The sequence below is a fragment of the Babylonia areolata genome, chromosome 5 (genome assembly GCF_041734735.1).
Source record: "Babylonia areolata isolate BAREFJ2019XMU chromosome 5, ASM4173473v1, whole genome shotgun sequence".
Taxonomy (NCBI): domain Eukaryota; kingdom Metazoa; phylum Mollusca; class Gastropoda; order Neogastropoda; family Buccinidae; genus Babylonia; species Babylonia areolata.
This window is the reverse complement of record NC_134880.1, coordinates 53,903,944-53,921,136: the sequence shown is the minus strand read 5'-3', so window position 1 is coordinate 53,921,136 and position 17,193 is coordinate 53,903,944. Positions and strand designations below refer to the sequence as shown.

The 17,193-nt window shown below is 39.6% G+C and overlaps 1 protein-coding gene across 1 annotated transcript; it reads right to left on the bottom strand.

Moving 5' to 3' along the window:
- Nucleotides 1-1,591: 1,591 nt before the first annotated feature.
- On the bottom strand, nucleotides 1,592-17,034 carry LOC143282533 (dolichol kinase-like). Its single transcript, XM_076588210.1, has 12 exons — nucleotides 16,791-17,034; nucleotides 16,211-16,289; nucleotides 15,111-15,199; nucleotides 14,320-14,478; nucleotides 13,752-13,927; nucleotides 12,944-12,991; nucleotides 11,591-11,776; nucleotides 9,772-10,005; nucleotides 8,587-8,743; nucleotides 5,722-5,820; nucleotides 5,021-5,098; nucleotides 1,592-4,030 (listed from the first exon to the last, which is right to left on the bottom strand). The coding sequence occupies exons 1-12, from the start codon at nucleotides 16,939-16,941 to the stop codon at nucleotides 3,891-3,893; spliced, it is 1,596 nt and encodes a 531-aa protein (XP_076444325.1). The 5' UTR covers nucleotides 16,942-17,034; the 3' UTR covers nucleotides 1,592-3,890.
- Between the last annotated feature and the right edge of the window lie 159 nt (nucleotides 17,035-17,193).

The window sequence follows — 17,193 nt, the reverse complement described above, 5'->3', positions numbered from 1 at the left end:
ATCTGATTGGTTTTGAGTATTCAGATATGTGTTTTTAAGCATTGTGAAATGGTTTTTGACTCACTTGTGTAAACAAAGTGAGTCTATGTTTTAACCCGGTGTTCGGTTGTCTGTGTGTGTGTGTGTCTCCATGGTAAACTTTAACATTGACATTTTCTCTGCAAATACTTTGTCAGTTGACACCAAATTAGGCATAAAAATAGGAAAAATTCAGTTCTTTCCAGTCATCTTGTTTAAAACAATATTGCACCTCTGGGATGGGCACAAAAAAAAAAAAAAAAAAAAAGAAGCCTAATTATATGCAAACTGCATTTACTGTTGTATTTATATTTTTTGTATTCTCTAAACTTGGCACTTTGATATTCGACCCAACAACAAGAGCAGTCATTATTATCATTTTTTGTTCAAACAGGAACTTCTTTTGCTAAGCATGGAAGTTTTATTTATCTTGCAAACGTTTTGGTGCAGATAGTAAAGAAGGGAAAGTACTCTGTAATTAATGCTAGGGGACTTAATTGGAATCTGGTTTGGCCTTTTTTTTTTTTTTTTTTTAAACGCGAAGCTTTATAATAACAAATACAGAACACATTTTAACGATTAGATTTTAAAAAAAAAAGAAAAAAAGTGTATCACAAGTGAGTCTTCTTAGAATTGTGATGTTGGTGTTGTCATTTGAGATTGCATCATTTAGGAATTGTTATGTTTGATGTGTAGGTTGAGTTTTATATCGTGCATGATGTTTTTTTTTTTGTGTATACATGAATTGCTATTGGCGTTTGGTTGGATGTCTGTGAAGGAATCTATGTAAATTGCCATTTTAGTGTTTAAATGCATGTTCTTCATGTCAATTTTTATAATGTACAAAACAACTGAGCATGTTTTACATGGAAAGGTGCTATATAAATTAAATTGTTGTTCTTGCATTATCATGAAGACAAACAGAAAGAAATCCTACAACTGCACACAATGTTAAGAGTAGATTGTTTCATACAGTACATAACAGTGCTCTGGCCATTTGTTGCCTGACTAAGTAATGTGCCAACACTGTGCATGCTGGAACCCCCCCAAAAACAGAGAAGTGTGCACGGAATAGGACTGGCTGGCATGCACCGATACAGAGGCACAAGACAGCTTTGAGAAAAGCCACCACAGAAGCAATGCCAAAGCCTACTAGAAGAGGAATGCAGCAGCAGCTATGCTGATACTGGACAGTTTCCCTGTCCTCAATGCGGACACCTCATGCAGATCTGAACTGGGACTCCATAGCCATGTAAAATTCAACGCCAAAACGAGAATGAGAAACGCATAGATATCATTGTCAGACATGACGAACTGCCAAGAAGTAATGTGCACTGATACTTGTAAACATATATATATATATATATGTGTGTGTGTGTGTGTGTGTGGGTGCATGTGTGTGTGTGTGTGTGTGTGTGTGTGTGTGTGTGTAATAAATTAAAGATTTTGTGTAGCAGGTAATATTTACAGAACAATTGTTTTCTTCTCTCTCCACATCTGTATCTCACTCATTCACACACACACTTGCACACACACACACACACACACACACACGACTGAAAATCATCACAAACATGATTAGGAGTTTCATCAAATGGACAAAGAGACCAAACCAACACACATGCACGAAATAAAAACAGCATCAACCATAGTACATTCAATAACATTGCATTCATGGAAGAATACCTAAAAAAAAAATTGATAAACTTCCTAACAGTTCAAATTGTGCCAACCAACACCTGTTGTACTGAGTCACGAGCTGCTTAACATAAGCACATCCACCCATCACATGCACTGGTGTACACAGACACACACACTGGTGAACACTAACACATGCACCTTGCATGTTTTGCTCACAAAATATCCACCCATAATGGAACAAAACACCAGCTTGTGGACTTGTCAATCCTCAACTGAAGCACGCACACACAAACCCCTGTAAACCCTCCAACTTTGATCTCATGCAAGATCCATAAAACAAAACGCCAACTAGTGTACTTGGAAATATGAAACTGAAACACACACACACACACACCCTCCACCTTGCATCTCACACAAGATCCATAAAGCAAAACAGCTTGTGTACTTCTATACACTGAACTGAAACACACACACACACACACACACACACACACACACACACACACACACACACACATATCCCACCCTTTGTAACCCTCCATATTTCATCTCACACAAGATCCATATAAAAAACAAACACCTTAGCTTGTGCACTTGTAAACACTGAACTGAAACACACACACACATCCCACCTTTCTTAACCCTCCACCCTCCATCTCACACAAGACCCATATAACAAAACACCTTAGCTTGTGCATTTTAAAATGCTAAACTGAAACACAAACAACACATGCACACAAAACCACTTCCTCTCCCCTTTGCACAAGATCTAGAAAACAAAACACCGCCTTGTGCACTTGTATACACATTACACTGAACTGAAACTCTCTCACACACACAGAGCAGTACTTCCTACTCTTCATAGTCTTCTCAAAAGGGACTGGAATCAGTCAGAATACTCATCTAAATCAATTGCTCATATGTGTGAACAATGTCCACAAATAATGCTATTCTTTCAAACAATTGCTAGTGCTATCATTCACAAAGTCTGATAACACAGACAGAAAAGAAACATAAAGATGAAAGACATGAGAAAAAATTGTATTCAAGCTCCAATATAAAAACAACAACAACAATAACTGCAGATGGTGGGAGGAGGGGAGGGGGTTGGGGGTGGGGAGGGGTGTGTGTGTGTGGGGGGGGGCGTGTGTGGGGGGGGGCGGGGGGGCGGAACAAGACAGTGTCATATCAGATTTCACTTCTTGAAATTATGTCATGATGTAGTGCACTGAGCACACAGCAGCAACGACAGAAGAAATGAGCAAATACAAATGAGCTTTTTACCATAGTACACTGTTGCCACTCTCTTTCACACACCCACAAACATACCCATGAAGGGACAAACTTCAGTCATTATGATTCAAATCAGTGTGGCCAAGAGAAGCAGATGGTGTAATTATTTGATAAATTTAAGAAACCCCATTTAAACAAAATGAAATGAAAGAAAAATATTCTGAGCAAGAAATTCACATGTAACATGAGATCTCAACTTCTAGATCATTACAGACTGGCATTTCATGTAACTCACTGACTGCTCGTCAGTGAAGGGCTGTTTCCTGAATGAGATACGATAGAGGTTACATGTCAGGATGCTGGTCACTATATTTTTTACTTTGGCTTCTTCCTCTTGCCGTTGCACTATTTTTGTTCAGCAAAGTCAACCGAGTGGTTAAAGCATTGGACTTTCTATCTGAAGGTCCCAGCTTCGATTCCCAGTCATGGCACCTGGTGGTTAAAGGGTGGATATTTTTTCGATTCCCCAGGTCAACAGATGTGCAGACCTGATAGTGCCAGAACCCCTTTCATGTGTATACGCATGCAGAAGATAAAAAACTGCAAGTTCAATATAATGAAATCCATATCAGCATATGATAGGTTGTGGAAACAATAACATACCCAGCATGCAACCCCCTGAAAACAGAGTATGACTGCCTACATGGCAGGGTAAAAATGGTCATACACGTAAAAGCCCACTTGCGTATTTCAGTAAACATGCGAGTCACAGCCAGAAATTCAGCAAAATGAGGTGCACCACTTGAAAGCACACAAGAAGTATTTCTTGCACTTAAAATTCATGCTTCACTGACTTCATTTCATCCAGGTTCAGCAGTCAATGAAATAACGAAACACAGAGAGTCACATAATCACACTTTCTTATCAAACATGAGTGATTATGAAATTATTTTGCCTCATGTGCATGGATTCTTTCTCTATCTCCCTGTCTTGGGCACTCAAACAGAGACTGGTGGAAGGGCAGCCAGCATGTACACGGGCAGAAGCAAATTGTCGATCTGGGAGACAAAGGCCTCGAACACTGATGACGTTATCACAGAAAACAAAGTGCTGATCCATGACACCTCCTCCAGCCAACCTGCAGGCAATGAAATAATGAAAAGTCACATGTGCACATGAAAACATACATGTACATGCATGCATGCACACAGACACATGCACACAGAGTTAAACATCCTGTCCTGTATTGTAAAAACTGTTGAAGACAGCAATGTAATAACAACACTAACAACCATCACATGTACAGACACAAACATATACCCCTACTTACGCACCAGCCAACTGAAACATTATTAGACCAGCCGACCACATAGAGCCCTATCAGAGCTGAAAAACTATATCAGTAAAGAAAAGAAGATTAGACCACCTGGAAAAAATTAGGCACAAGTACAGTTACATTTATGAACATAAACCTAGCACCAGAGCATTAAAAAACTAACCTGAACACAAACATAGTTATGCATCAACACATAATTAAATATAACCAAAACTTGCCAACAAGCACTTCACATGTCCCCATCACAAGAAAGAATACAACAGTAAAAATGCCCAATTATCAAGTCCAGACAAACACACACACACACACACAGAGATGAATAAGCCAGCAAAGCAGAAAATAAGAAAGTAAGAGTAGACAGAAATTATATATATATATATATATATATATATATAAAGCCAGAAATGAAGAAAGTGACAGAAATGAGGAAACGGCAGAAAATAAATGAACAGGCAGCAGAAAGGAAAGGAAAAAATGCCAGTAACAGTCATGAAAAAGAGGAAATTTCTAGCACCGAATTTCTGGAAGGTGATGATACTGTTTATGTTGAAAGAATCCCAGGTATCATCCAATGGGGGAACACAAATACACACACACACACAAATATTGAAAAAACCCTCACACTCATATACACATGCATACAATGCACACACATGTGCATACATACACACACACACACACACACACACACACACACACACTCGCGTATACACACACAAGCACAGAACGCACTCTTCCACATAAGCATATAGACATCACACAAACACACACACACATGGGCGTCAAACTCACCAACATAAAATGCCAGCAGAACAAAAAGTAGCTGGGCAACAAGAGATGCAGCTGTTCCCTCAATACTCTTTTTGGTGCCTGTCACAGATAATAAACCCTTTGTCTAATAGAACAACAAAGAAGAAGAAAATAAAAAAAGTATGGGGATGCTACTTGTAGTTTCCCCAAGAGATCTTTGTCCTCATCTTCTCATCTTTTATTGTAAACGCCACGAGCTCCCTGCTTGGGAGGTGTGAACAACATTATCATCATCATTATCATTCTTATTTTCTTTAAGCCCCCTCTTATGACATTTCTCCTGTGCTACAGTTTTTTTAGCTCCCACAACCCACACACCCCTACAAGAAACAAGACACCCTTAGACACTCCAAAAACAACTAACAACAATAGCAACACAGGCAAAGCAACAGTAATCTTCCTCATACACATGAAAAGGCAAAGCTGTATGCTGCCAGTAATTATCGGCTACCTTGTAAATGACACTTACTGATGTCTCATGATTTAAAAAAAAAAACTGACTCCTCCTTGAAAATGGAGTATTACTGCTTATATGGCAGGGTTAAAAATGGTCATTCACGTAAAAATCCATTCGTGTGCACAAGTAAACACATGAGTCACAACCAAAGAACAAAGAAGACAAAAAAGAAGAAGAAACTGACTGACGATAAAATCATAGAGAAAGAACACAACAGATAATTCACCTGGCCATTTGGTGTTTCCGTACTTCATGCCCACCACACAGGCAATAGTATCCCCGATGCCCAGTGATATAACCCCGCAGAAATTTCGGACATCACCAACTGAAAGTAACATATCAACAGTTATATCAAGTCACTACATAGTGCTGAATCTTGTGCCGATAAATCAAAGCACTTACACCAGTCATTCAGACACATGCACCGCTATGATTCAGAGGGATGGAAGATAAGATTATAAATCCATGTAAGTAAAGAGTTGGAAGAAACTGCAGACTGGGAACAGGGAAGGGAGAGTGCAGTTGATTTGGGGAGAGTCAGGTTTTAACCCATCCAGCTCTGGGCAGTTTACAGCCTCAACAGGCTTCCCTCCCATTTTGATGCGGAAAAGAAATGAAAATACACTGAAAATGAAATCCAGTGTTTTTTCCCCCCTTCAAACTGACGTGTTGACAAAGCCGGAAATACTGTAGAAGTTAGTTCCCTTTGCTTGCAGTTTATGCATATATAGAAACATGGAAACCATTTTAATGAAACAAGATCATATATGTGGAGTGATGGCCTAGAGGTAATGCGTCCACCTAGGAAGCGAGAGAGAATCTGAGCGCGCTGGTTTGAATCACGGCTCAGCCGCCGATATTTTCTCCCCCTCCACTAGACCTTGAGTGGTGGTCTGGATGCTAGTCATTCGGATGAGATGATAAACCGAGGTCCCGTGTGCAGCATGCACTTAGTGCACGTAAAAGAACCCACGGCAACAAAAGGGTTGTTCCTGGCAAAATTCTGTAGAAAAATCCACTTCGATAGGAAAAACAAATAAAACTGCACGCAGGAAAAAATACAAAAAAATTGGGTGGCGTTGTAGTATAGCGACGCGCTCTCCCTGGGGATAGCAGCCCAAATTTCACACAGAGAAATCTACTGTGATAAAAAGAAATACAAATACAAATACAACGCCCTGGCATTGCTCGGGCATAGGGTTGAGTGAGTTAAGGCTAGAGCTGAGTGCAGATATTTCTTCTTCTTCTTCTTCTGCGTTTGTGGGCTTCAACTCCCACGTTCACTCGCATGTACACGAGTGGGCTTTTACGTGTATGACCGTTTTTACCCCGCCATGTAGGCAGCCATACTCCGCTTTCGGGGGTGTGTATGCTGGGTATGTTCTTGTTTCCATAACCCACCGAATGCTGACATGGATTACAGGATCTTTAACGTGCGTATTTGATCTTCTGCATGCATTTACACACGAAGGGGGTTCAGGCACTAGCAGGTCTGCACATATGTTGACCTGGAAGATCGTAAAACTCTCCACCCTTTACCCACCAGGCGCCGTCACCGTGATTCGAACCCGGGACCCTCAGATTGACAGTCCAACGCTTTAACCACTTGGCTATTGCGCCCGTCATTTTAATGAAACAAGATCAACGCCCTGGCAATGCTCAGGTGTAGGGTTGAATGAGTTACGGCTAGAGCTGAGTGCAGATATTTGATGAAGCAAAAGATGGAGCTCATTCCATGTGTAAGGTCCAGAGACAGAGAAAGAGCGACGTTTGGCTGTGGAGAGTTTGAATCTGAGAACACAAAAACAGAGTGGATCCGAAGCTGATCACAGAGAGCGAGATGGGATGTAGTGGTGAAGGCAGTCACAGACTTAGGAAAGGGGATAGTTGTTTACACATATACTGCACAGATAGCTGATTTTGTTCTATATTCTGTGTGAGAAAGGGAGCCAATGGAGAGATTGCAAGAGGAGTGACATGCTCAAATGTTTTCTTTTTGAGGACAAGTCAGGTGGCAGAATTTTGTATACTGAGCAGGCAAACCAGATGAGTGCATGTGAGCATTATAAGACTCCTAACCCTCCCTTCAAACACACATAATCACTGAAGGGTTGCTTTTTATAAACTCAAATCTAACTTAGTAACAAATATATACCTCATAAATTGTTGACACAGCTCTCACACCATTATAACTAAATATAAGCATGAAATGACTTCATTCCATATTATAATCCAAACTGGAAAATTGTGTATTTGGATTTGAACCCTTTTAAGATAGAAATTATGTACTACATGTCATCTGGATTTATTTATTTCATTTTTCACTGTTCTTTTTTCCCCTACAAAATAACATATTTACTGATATAGATTCTTGTGTTAAGAAGGGGAAAATAATCCTGAGCTTGTTTTTATTGGGTACAGTTTTCACACACACATGCACATACACATTTACAGCAACCCCCCCCCAAAAAAAAACAAAACAAAAAAAACAAAAACAAAAAACAAAAACAAAAACAAAAAAACACTTATTTATCAACAGACATTAGCAGAAAGCAACAACAAATAAAATGGAATGTCAGGATGGTCATGTATGCATAAATATACGCATTTGCTGAGTGTAAAAAGCTGATATAAATGCAACTAACAATATACAGACACAAAAAGTGAAGGACCAACTTCATGAAAGGACCACTTCATAAAATGTTAAAGAATTGAGAGATGGTGTCACTTATGCAGGCTGTACATGTCAACCATTGCTCTCTCTCTGAAAACTTAAACAGCTGTTTCAGGCACACATACACCACAAACAGCTTGAAAAATGTACTTGAAAAATTGATGGTCCAACCAAAAATTATAGTTATTTAGTGGTTTATGAATAATATTGCAGTTCTTCAAAAACACGGAAGTCCGTGTGTGTGAAAGCACCTCTTGTTATGAGTGGCGCATGGCTATACACCACTGTTTGCCGAAAATTCAGCATCGTATCACCATGTTCCACAGAAGAAAACTGCACAAGTTCCCAAATGGTCCTTAATTTTTTGTGGTCCCTGTACATTCAAAACGAAAAAAACAACAAAAAACCACAGCTCACCAACAATATTATGAGACAACCACAATGGTAACGACAACCCCACCAAGAGGTAAATGTGCGTCAAAAGAACTGGACCCTGATCTCGATCATCAACAAACACCCGGAACGAGTTGTCCACTGCCGATCCTAACCACTGTACGCTGATCAGTCGTGATATCTGCAGACAGGCAAAACTCAGTTAAGACAACAGCACAGTATTATGTGCAGAAAGGTGACAAGGGAATAAAATCATACTCATCTGTCTTTATCATGTTAATATATTAATTTTAAAAAAAATCAAAAAGTACCAGAAAGGTGAAGACGCCCTCAAGGTCAAAACGCACTAGTAGAGGTTTCTCATTTAACATATGAACTGATCTGTATATCAACTGAAAAAAAAATTACCCAATCCAAGTTTTACCATTTCTATATTCAGATACAACACATGAACATACAATATGCAGAAGCATACACAGGCAAGCAGACATGAATACATTGTTACACATGTGCACACACTCTCAGGCACAGGAACACTGACCAACAATATGACATACAGAACAAAAAAACACCCATGCTTGCACACACACATTCACACACACACATACATGCATAAACACACACACACATATACACTCTCACACACACATTCTCACAAACATACCACCGTGCATTGTGTTTACTGAGGTGCAAGTGATTTTCACTGGATAGTATATCCCATGCCTCACAACAAATCCATGATCCTTTTTGTAAACGTTGAAAAGGGAAGTGTATAGAAGATTTGTGTTTCATGTTATCTCTCCTGGATATGCTGCTCTTTGCAAACGGTTCTTACGGTTTTACTATCATCGCTTTCCAAGAGACTTCAAGGTACAGTTACTGTGTAGCATCACGACAGCTTAACTGGTACTTAAAGAAACAGTATTCATAATAACTGTTTGAAACTTAGAAAAGTGAAATGAAACATTACAGCTATTGTCAAACATACTTAAGTGATATCATATGGAAGAATGTGAGTTCAGTGGTAGCACACAATTTTTGGGAAGGAGCAAAACCTTGTCCACTCATCTATAGCATGCTAATTTTATGCTGTTTTCTCCTCTTCATATTGGTCAGATGGCATGCAAAAAGTGAATAAACAATTACTTTATTATTACTATTATCATTATCATTGTTATTACACACACATGACTGAAAAAAACACCAAACCTCCAGCACGCCAAGCGCAGCTAGCGCCACCACAGAGGCCAACAGAAGGAAGTAGGGGTCAACAACGAGGCCCGGAATATACACAGACACCACCACCAGGTGGAACACTTTGCGCGCTGCGGTCGACGCCCTCCCACCGTTCCCGGACTGGTTGTTGCTGACATGCTGGGTGTACAGCGAGAAACTGATGATGGTGATGATCGCCACGGCTGACCACCATGCCAGCAGCGATACCTGGTCACACACCATACTCTGTGTATAATACAACTACTACAAATAATAATATGATTCAACTCTTTCACCACCACGTTTCTGTCTGAAAGACACTCCCCAGCACCAAACGTTTTAGACTCAAAGCTCTCAGTCACAGGCTTCAGCTTATTTGAAAACAACACATTTCAAACTAGGACAGGGGGTGAAAGTTAGTTGTTGATCTACAGCTTGGGAAGTTGGCTGCAGCTGTCAATCTTTGATACAATGTGAACAAGAGAGGCAAGGCCTTCAAGACTCACTTGTGATACACTTAAAAAAAATCCAAGCTTTTTATGCATTGAGTATAATTTCAAAATGTAATGTTTAAGATGAGGAAGATCAGTTTAAAGCAAATTAAGTCCCCTAGCATTAATTACAGAGTAATTTCCCTTTTTTACTATCTGCACCAAAACGTTTGCAAAATAAATAAAACTTCCATGCTTAGCAAAAGAAGTTCCTGTTTGAACAAAAAATGATAATAATGACTGCTCTTGTTGTTGGGCCAGAATATCAGATCTAAGTGCCAAGTTTAGAGAATAAAAAAAATATAAATATAACAGTAAATGCAGTTTGCATATAATTAGGCTTCATTTATTATTTTTTTGTGCCCATCCCAGAAGTGCAATATTGTTTTAAACAAGATGACTGGAAAGAACTGAATTTTTTCTATTTTTATGCCTAATTTGGTGTCAGCTGACAAAGCATTTGCAGAGAAAATGTCAATGTTAAAGTTTACCACGGACACACAGACACACACACACAGACAACCGAACACCGGGTTAAAACACAGACTCACTTTGTTTACACAAGCGGGTCAAAAATGGTCCTTTTGACATGATCCCTTGATGTTGACTAGAGTCACCTCTGGTGGTGAAAAGAGTAATTCACGTTGTGCCAAATCAAATAATTTTTCTGCTTTACATGCAATACCACAAAGTCACTGCTCCACCTTCATGTTACTGTGCATGACGGGTCGAAAGTTTGTCTTGGCCTTCCTGACTCACCCAAGCTCCTTACACTATGCGTGTCACAAAACTACCTAGCAGCTTTAAGAAGAAAGCAGGCAGGTGACCCTAGCTGGCCAAAAATGAACTTGTCAGAACAAGTTTGATGTCAACGTAACATCAGAACAAACAGCGACTGGTTGTAACAAAATACACAAACTACCTGCCATCTCAAAAGATGAAATCAGGCAGGTGACTCTCGCGCTTAAAGGCTGCTGTCAGTTGACTCTACCCAGTCAGACAGCCTGTTGTGCAAATGACTCCATGTTTGTAATGTGTTTATCATTTGGCCTCTGAGAACCAAAGGCAGGTAATATACATGTATATGTATCACTGATAATAATAATAGCAATAAGTATCATTAATAATGATGCTAACAATAATAATAATAATGAAAAAAAAAAGGAAACTGATAACAATAATAATAACAATTATAAGAATAAGTATGATAACAATAGTTCTACTACGACTACTACTACTACTACTTCCACTACTACTAACTGAAACAGGAAAAAATAATCAACATCCAACTGACAGAACACTGAAAGCTCCACCACACACACCCTGCGGTGCTCGCCAAAGATGAACCAGAAGAGCCAGAGGATGGGGTTGTGGCCCGTGAGCAAGATGAGCACGCCCACGGCAATCAGAGCGAAGGCGAAGTAAACGAGGACGAATGGAACAATGTTGTCGCACCAGTCCCAATACAGCACAAGGGCAGAGGCCAGCACGACAAACACCACCAGCACCTGCACCGTTAGAGCAGTGTGTATCTTGACTTTGCAGCAGTGCAGGGGTGAAGTTACCCTTGATGGTAAAGATACACAGATGGTGAAAATAAACAGACTATTATCAAATTCATTACGGACCAAGTATTGTTCTAATGTCAAGTGCATACGCTTTAGTAACCTGACAACTGAGCATATAATTTTTGACTGTAGCTTGATGAAGCCTTATGTACACGAAAGTGTGTCTTCACAAGTGACTGAGAACGTTGATGTTTTTGACTTTTTGCATTCATTATCAGTTGTTTCGCTTGTCAGTTTAACAACTTCTCTTTTACGAAGTCCTTTTGGTAATTTCCTGTAATTGTATTCAGAATTTTTTTAATTTTTTTTAATTTCAGATTTCACCCACATTTCACCCTCATTTGCCCAGTTTCCCCCAACCGTCCATTCATTCACATCTCCCACCCCTTCTAACTGATAATACTCAAATGTATTCATAAATACTTTAACAAAATGTCTTCAATCACCGATATGTGTGACGGGACATTAAACAAAATTCCTCCTCCACACAGACTATTGCAGCCCTTCTGCTCTAACCTTTCATGTTAAAGTTACCACAGACTGAAGTAGTCACTCTTGATAGCAAAGATACACAGATAGTGAAAGTGCTCAGACAAGGAGGAACATGACAGAATGGATAAGACGCTCATCTGCCAATTCACCAATGGTTACTTCAGCAGTCTGTGTATCAAGACTTACAGCAGTCTGTGATATCTTCAACATAAAAGGGTACAGCAGTGTGTATCTTTACTGTCAAGGGCTACAGCAGTTTTTCAGTTTCAGTTTTTCACTGAGTGGATGTTTTAGTAGTTTCAGTTTCAGTTTCAGTAGCTCAAGGAGGCGTCACTGCGTTCGGACAAATCCATATACGCTACACCACATCTGCCAAGCAGATGCCTGACCAGCAGCGTAACCCAACGCGCTGTTTTAGTAACACAGTCAAAAAAGTAACCTGAAAATTCCTAAAGCTTTCAAACTATTAAAGATGTAATTAAAGTGTTTGAAGCTTTCAAACTGTTGAAGACTTTATTATATGATTTTCCTTTTTATTTTTCATCCCTGTGTGTGTTCTTAGTGAAAACATCTGTACATTTAACTTCACAAAAACATAAGAAGCATTATACTTACACTAACAAAGACATACACGTACATTTCGTTGGTTACAACAGGCCATTCCTGGTGAAAAAAAACAGAGAGAGAAATAAAGATTAAAAAGCATAATAGCACCAGAGTCCATTAGTTAGCATACATCATTCTAAACAGAAGAAGCCTTAACAGCAAAATAAGAAGAGCATGAGGTAAATGTTCAAATAACTAAATATTGATACTTTAATTAATTACTTACTTCTATAACCAAGGCCAGTTGACTGACCACAAACTCTGAAGAACCTTTTTTTGGCAGTGAGTGTGTGAAAGTAGGTAGGAGTAAAATGTGTGAGTGACTGAGTATGAGTGAGTGTGAGTGTGTGCATGAGTGTGTGTATAATTATGTTCTCTTCAAAATCAATAAAAGAAATCATTCACACTCCTGCACTTGTCATAAAGAATGGACAATCATAATAATTATTTTCACTGTTTTCTAAAACAAACAGACAGGGACAACAACTCAACCCAAGCATGCAAAAATGTGTCTTTTATGACCGATGAACTAAAGCAAGGAATAGTTTTCTTGCATACTGTATTTATTTTCGTTTTTTTTTATTTTTAAGACAAACATTCAAATGTTCCACACATTGCACATGATGTACTTAGGGATATTTTAAAATTTCAAGTACAGTGAGTGAGTTCTAAAGAAAAAGAGTTATGAGTTTTAGAGCATATCTCTGGGTCTTTCTTTGACAACCCAAGTATACAGTTATGGTTAAGCCACACCTGCCCTTCAATGTTCATTTATGTGAGCTTTCTGATGTCCACCTTATTACATTCTGACCCTCACCTCGTTAAAGATGAAACGGTCCATCCAGTTACCCATACGGAAGACAGCAGAGCCGATGATTTGACAAACGACACACAGCTCACCATACGTGAAAGACCAAGGACACATATGGGGTAAGTAATAGGCAGCGCAAATGGTTATTGTGAACCCAGTGAGCCACGGCAAACTGTTTCCCCCTGAAAAAGAAAGGAGCACAGAAAAATTTCTGATTTGCATTTGAGATCAAGCAGACCAGCTGGTCACCAAACACATGCACACATGTGGACAACAGGAATCCAGCCATTTCGATGTATCTGTATGTATGAGAACTTACACTGAATAAAAAATGTGATGCAATGAACTATATGACATGTGGAAAGACTGGTGTCTTTGCCATCTTCAATGGATAACCAAAATGAATGATGTAAATACAAATGGACATTTTCACATTGCTTTAGCTTTGAAAAGCCTCAATCACACCAACATTCATTACATCTTTGTTCTCCAACACTTTCCCTCATCCATCTTCTCCAGTGAAAAAAAGTAGCGAACTTCTTTTCTGATTATAAACCATCACAGATGAACTCACCTTTATGAATGCGCAGTGAGATGACGATGATGGTGGATGAAAGCACGAGCAACAAGTACAAGATACCGAATGTCCTCTTAAGCTGCCATGGAGCCATCAGCAGCAAGGCACACACTGTGGCCAGCAGAAATAACACCTCAGAAAAACCAGTAGTGCTGCCTGCAATCATAACACACACGCACATGCACACACACACACACACACACACACAACAGGTGAGAGAGACCAGTTGCTGTGGTGAAGTGGTTAGTGTCACTGATGGCTGGGAGGACACTGGTTTGATTCCCAGCAGAGGTGGGTTTTTTGACCCGCAGCCAGTTCCTATCCAAAGTGGAGTGAGCTACTGGCTTAAATAGGAAGACTGGGACCATACAGTTGAGTATCATCCACTTCATGGATGTGTATTTCGGTATGTTGCTAAAATTCCCTGACCAACACTGCAAGTGTTTGTATCTCTCAGGCCTGGTTAACACCAGGATATAATTATGAAAGGAGGCACAGAGTACAGCCTTATCATGTAGTCCAAAATCTAAAATAGACCTTCTGTAGCAAGCATCATCATCATCATCATCTTCCTTATTCATAATCAATATAGAAAACGTCTTCCAGTCTGTGTGCAAGTCTGTCTTTGCATCTGTCTCTTTGCCTGTGCATGTGTTTGTCCTTGCATCTGTGCCTGTCTGTCTTAGCATGCCTGCCTGTGTGTGTGCATGTGTGCATGAGCATGTACACTCTCTCTCTCTCTTTCTCTGAACAGAGGCTTGCTAACATCACAATCAATCCAAACTCACCCCCATCAGCTGAAGGCAAGCTGATGACTTCAGACACAACAGCAAGAGGGACCAGTAGAACACAGTACAGGCCATTGTTCACCCAAGGACTGTGCACAAAAACTGCAATGCTATACACACTTGACTTAGTCATAATGCCAAAAGTGTATTTTCCAATTTAAAATGTTCAAAAACGAAAGAAAATTTCCAACAACAAAAAATTCTGCTTTGAGTCTGACACATGTAATAACATTCTTCTGAGCACATTAGTATACATATATATATATGTGTGTGTTTTTGTGTGTTTGGGGGGCAGGGAGATCTGGGGGGTTGGGGGGGGGGGGGGGGGGGGCGGGGGGTTGAGCGTATGTGTGTGTGAGTGTGTGTGTGTGGATGTGTGTGGCATGTGTATGCAACACTGTGTGTGTGTGTGTGTGTGTGTGTGTGTGTGTGTGTGTGTGTGTGTGTGTGTGTGTGTGTGTGTGTGTGTGTGCAGACACTTGCAAACATGTGATGTGTAAGAAATTATGAGAGATGTCCATCAGTTTATGGTGTAAATACTGTGGCAGAAAAAGAAAAAAATGTTTCCCCAGGAACCAACAGAATTAATTCCGATCAGTATCATTTATCAATTTATTCTTATTTAGTCCTCAATACAAGTAGTAAATTTCAATGAATTTCTAGCCCTGAAATAAACACACACACACACACACACACACACATCTAGTGATCTACTTATATTAGTTGCAAAATCACTTAAGGTAGAAAGGTGCAAAACTGAAGATACTCACATCTGTGACACATATACATAATTTCTCCTTTAAGGAGACTTAACCCATTAAACAAGAGGCTTACATGCAATATTGATGTGGGAATAAAACTACCAATATATACTGTTTTCCCTCCAATTTACAAGTGGACACATCCATCCAAAAATACTGCAGAAATCAATAGAAGTCAATTGTGCATATGCAGGAATGTGAAAAGCGTTTCAGTGAGACAAATTTTGTCACAGGGCTCAATCAGTTTAGGCAATTTATCAGCTGGCAGTTCACGCTATTATTTAGTATTGTATGTGATGTACTCATAAATTATATATTTCTGCATATTACTGCACTTACCGAAACACTATTTCTGTGTGGTCCTCTTTCTTCCTTGATGGGAAATTGTAAACAGTAAGTAGTTGAAGCAATAGACAGCCTGAAAAAGTGAAATGTTTAGTGCTTAGTTTTGCCACTACATACATATTCCTTAAAGTTTAACCCATACTCCTGTGGTGTGTGTGTGTGTGTGTGTGTGTGTGTGTGTGTGTGTGTGTGTGTGACGTGTTTGTGTGTGTGTGTGTGTGTGTGTGTGAACTGTATTTTGCAATGACATCCATGCACCATCACAGCTTCAGACACACACACACACACACACACACACACAACACACACCGTTTGACACATTTGCACACACAGACATGCAATGACACCGACAATATTCTACTTTCATTTCTAGTCTTTATAAAATGCACTCGGATACAAACGACAAATGCAATGTGTGCACATACATGTGCGTGTACACAAACACACACAACTGCCAAACACTCTCACACCAACACATATGTACAGAAATGCATGTGCAGAATACAAGATTTCATTTCTCATTTCATGAGATCATCGTGTTATTAATAGTACATGTACACAGAGATCGACTCACTTGACACCACGACGAACTCCCAGTCTGAGATTGTGAACCATTCTTTGCTCTGACTTTTGAGCAACAATAACACAACTGCTCTCAAAAACAAGATAGCTGTGAGCGTTTCTTCCCCCCTTATCCCCCTCTTCGCTGTGGATGACGATTCCATCGCAAGCGCCAAATCTTGATTTTTGTCACAAATCTGGGTTCAACATCAGAGCTAGAAATCTGAACTGCTTGATCATTTTGAAAGTAAGGCGGAAGTTTGATGACTTATGTTGCATAAGAGTAGCTCCCCTTCCACTGTGTGACATCCATCGAGCTCAATAGTCTCCCTTTCATCTCAATGGTGACGTCCCCCAACCCCTCACTACCCCACCCCCCTTTTATTTATTTATCTATTTATTTATTTTTAATCAGT

Excerpts from the sequence above, each read along its gene's own strand:
- LOC143282533 (XM_076588210.1), bottom strand. The coding sequence starts at position 16,941 with ATGGAATCGTCATCCACAGCGAAGAGGGGGATAAGGGGGGAAGAAACG. Across the intron at positions 11,777-12,943 it reads ACGTGTATGTCTTTGTTAGT|GTGCTGGTGGTGTTTGTCGT; the intron begins GTAAGTATAATG and ends CTAACGGTGCAG. Across the intron at positions 4,031-5,020 it reads TCTGCTGGCATTTTATGTTG|GTTGGCTGGAGGAGGTGTCA; the intron begins GTGAGTTTGACG and ends CATTGCCTGCAG.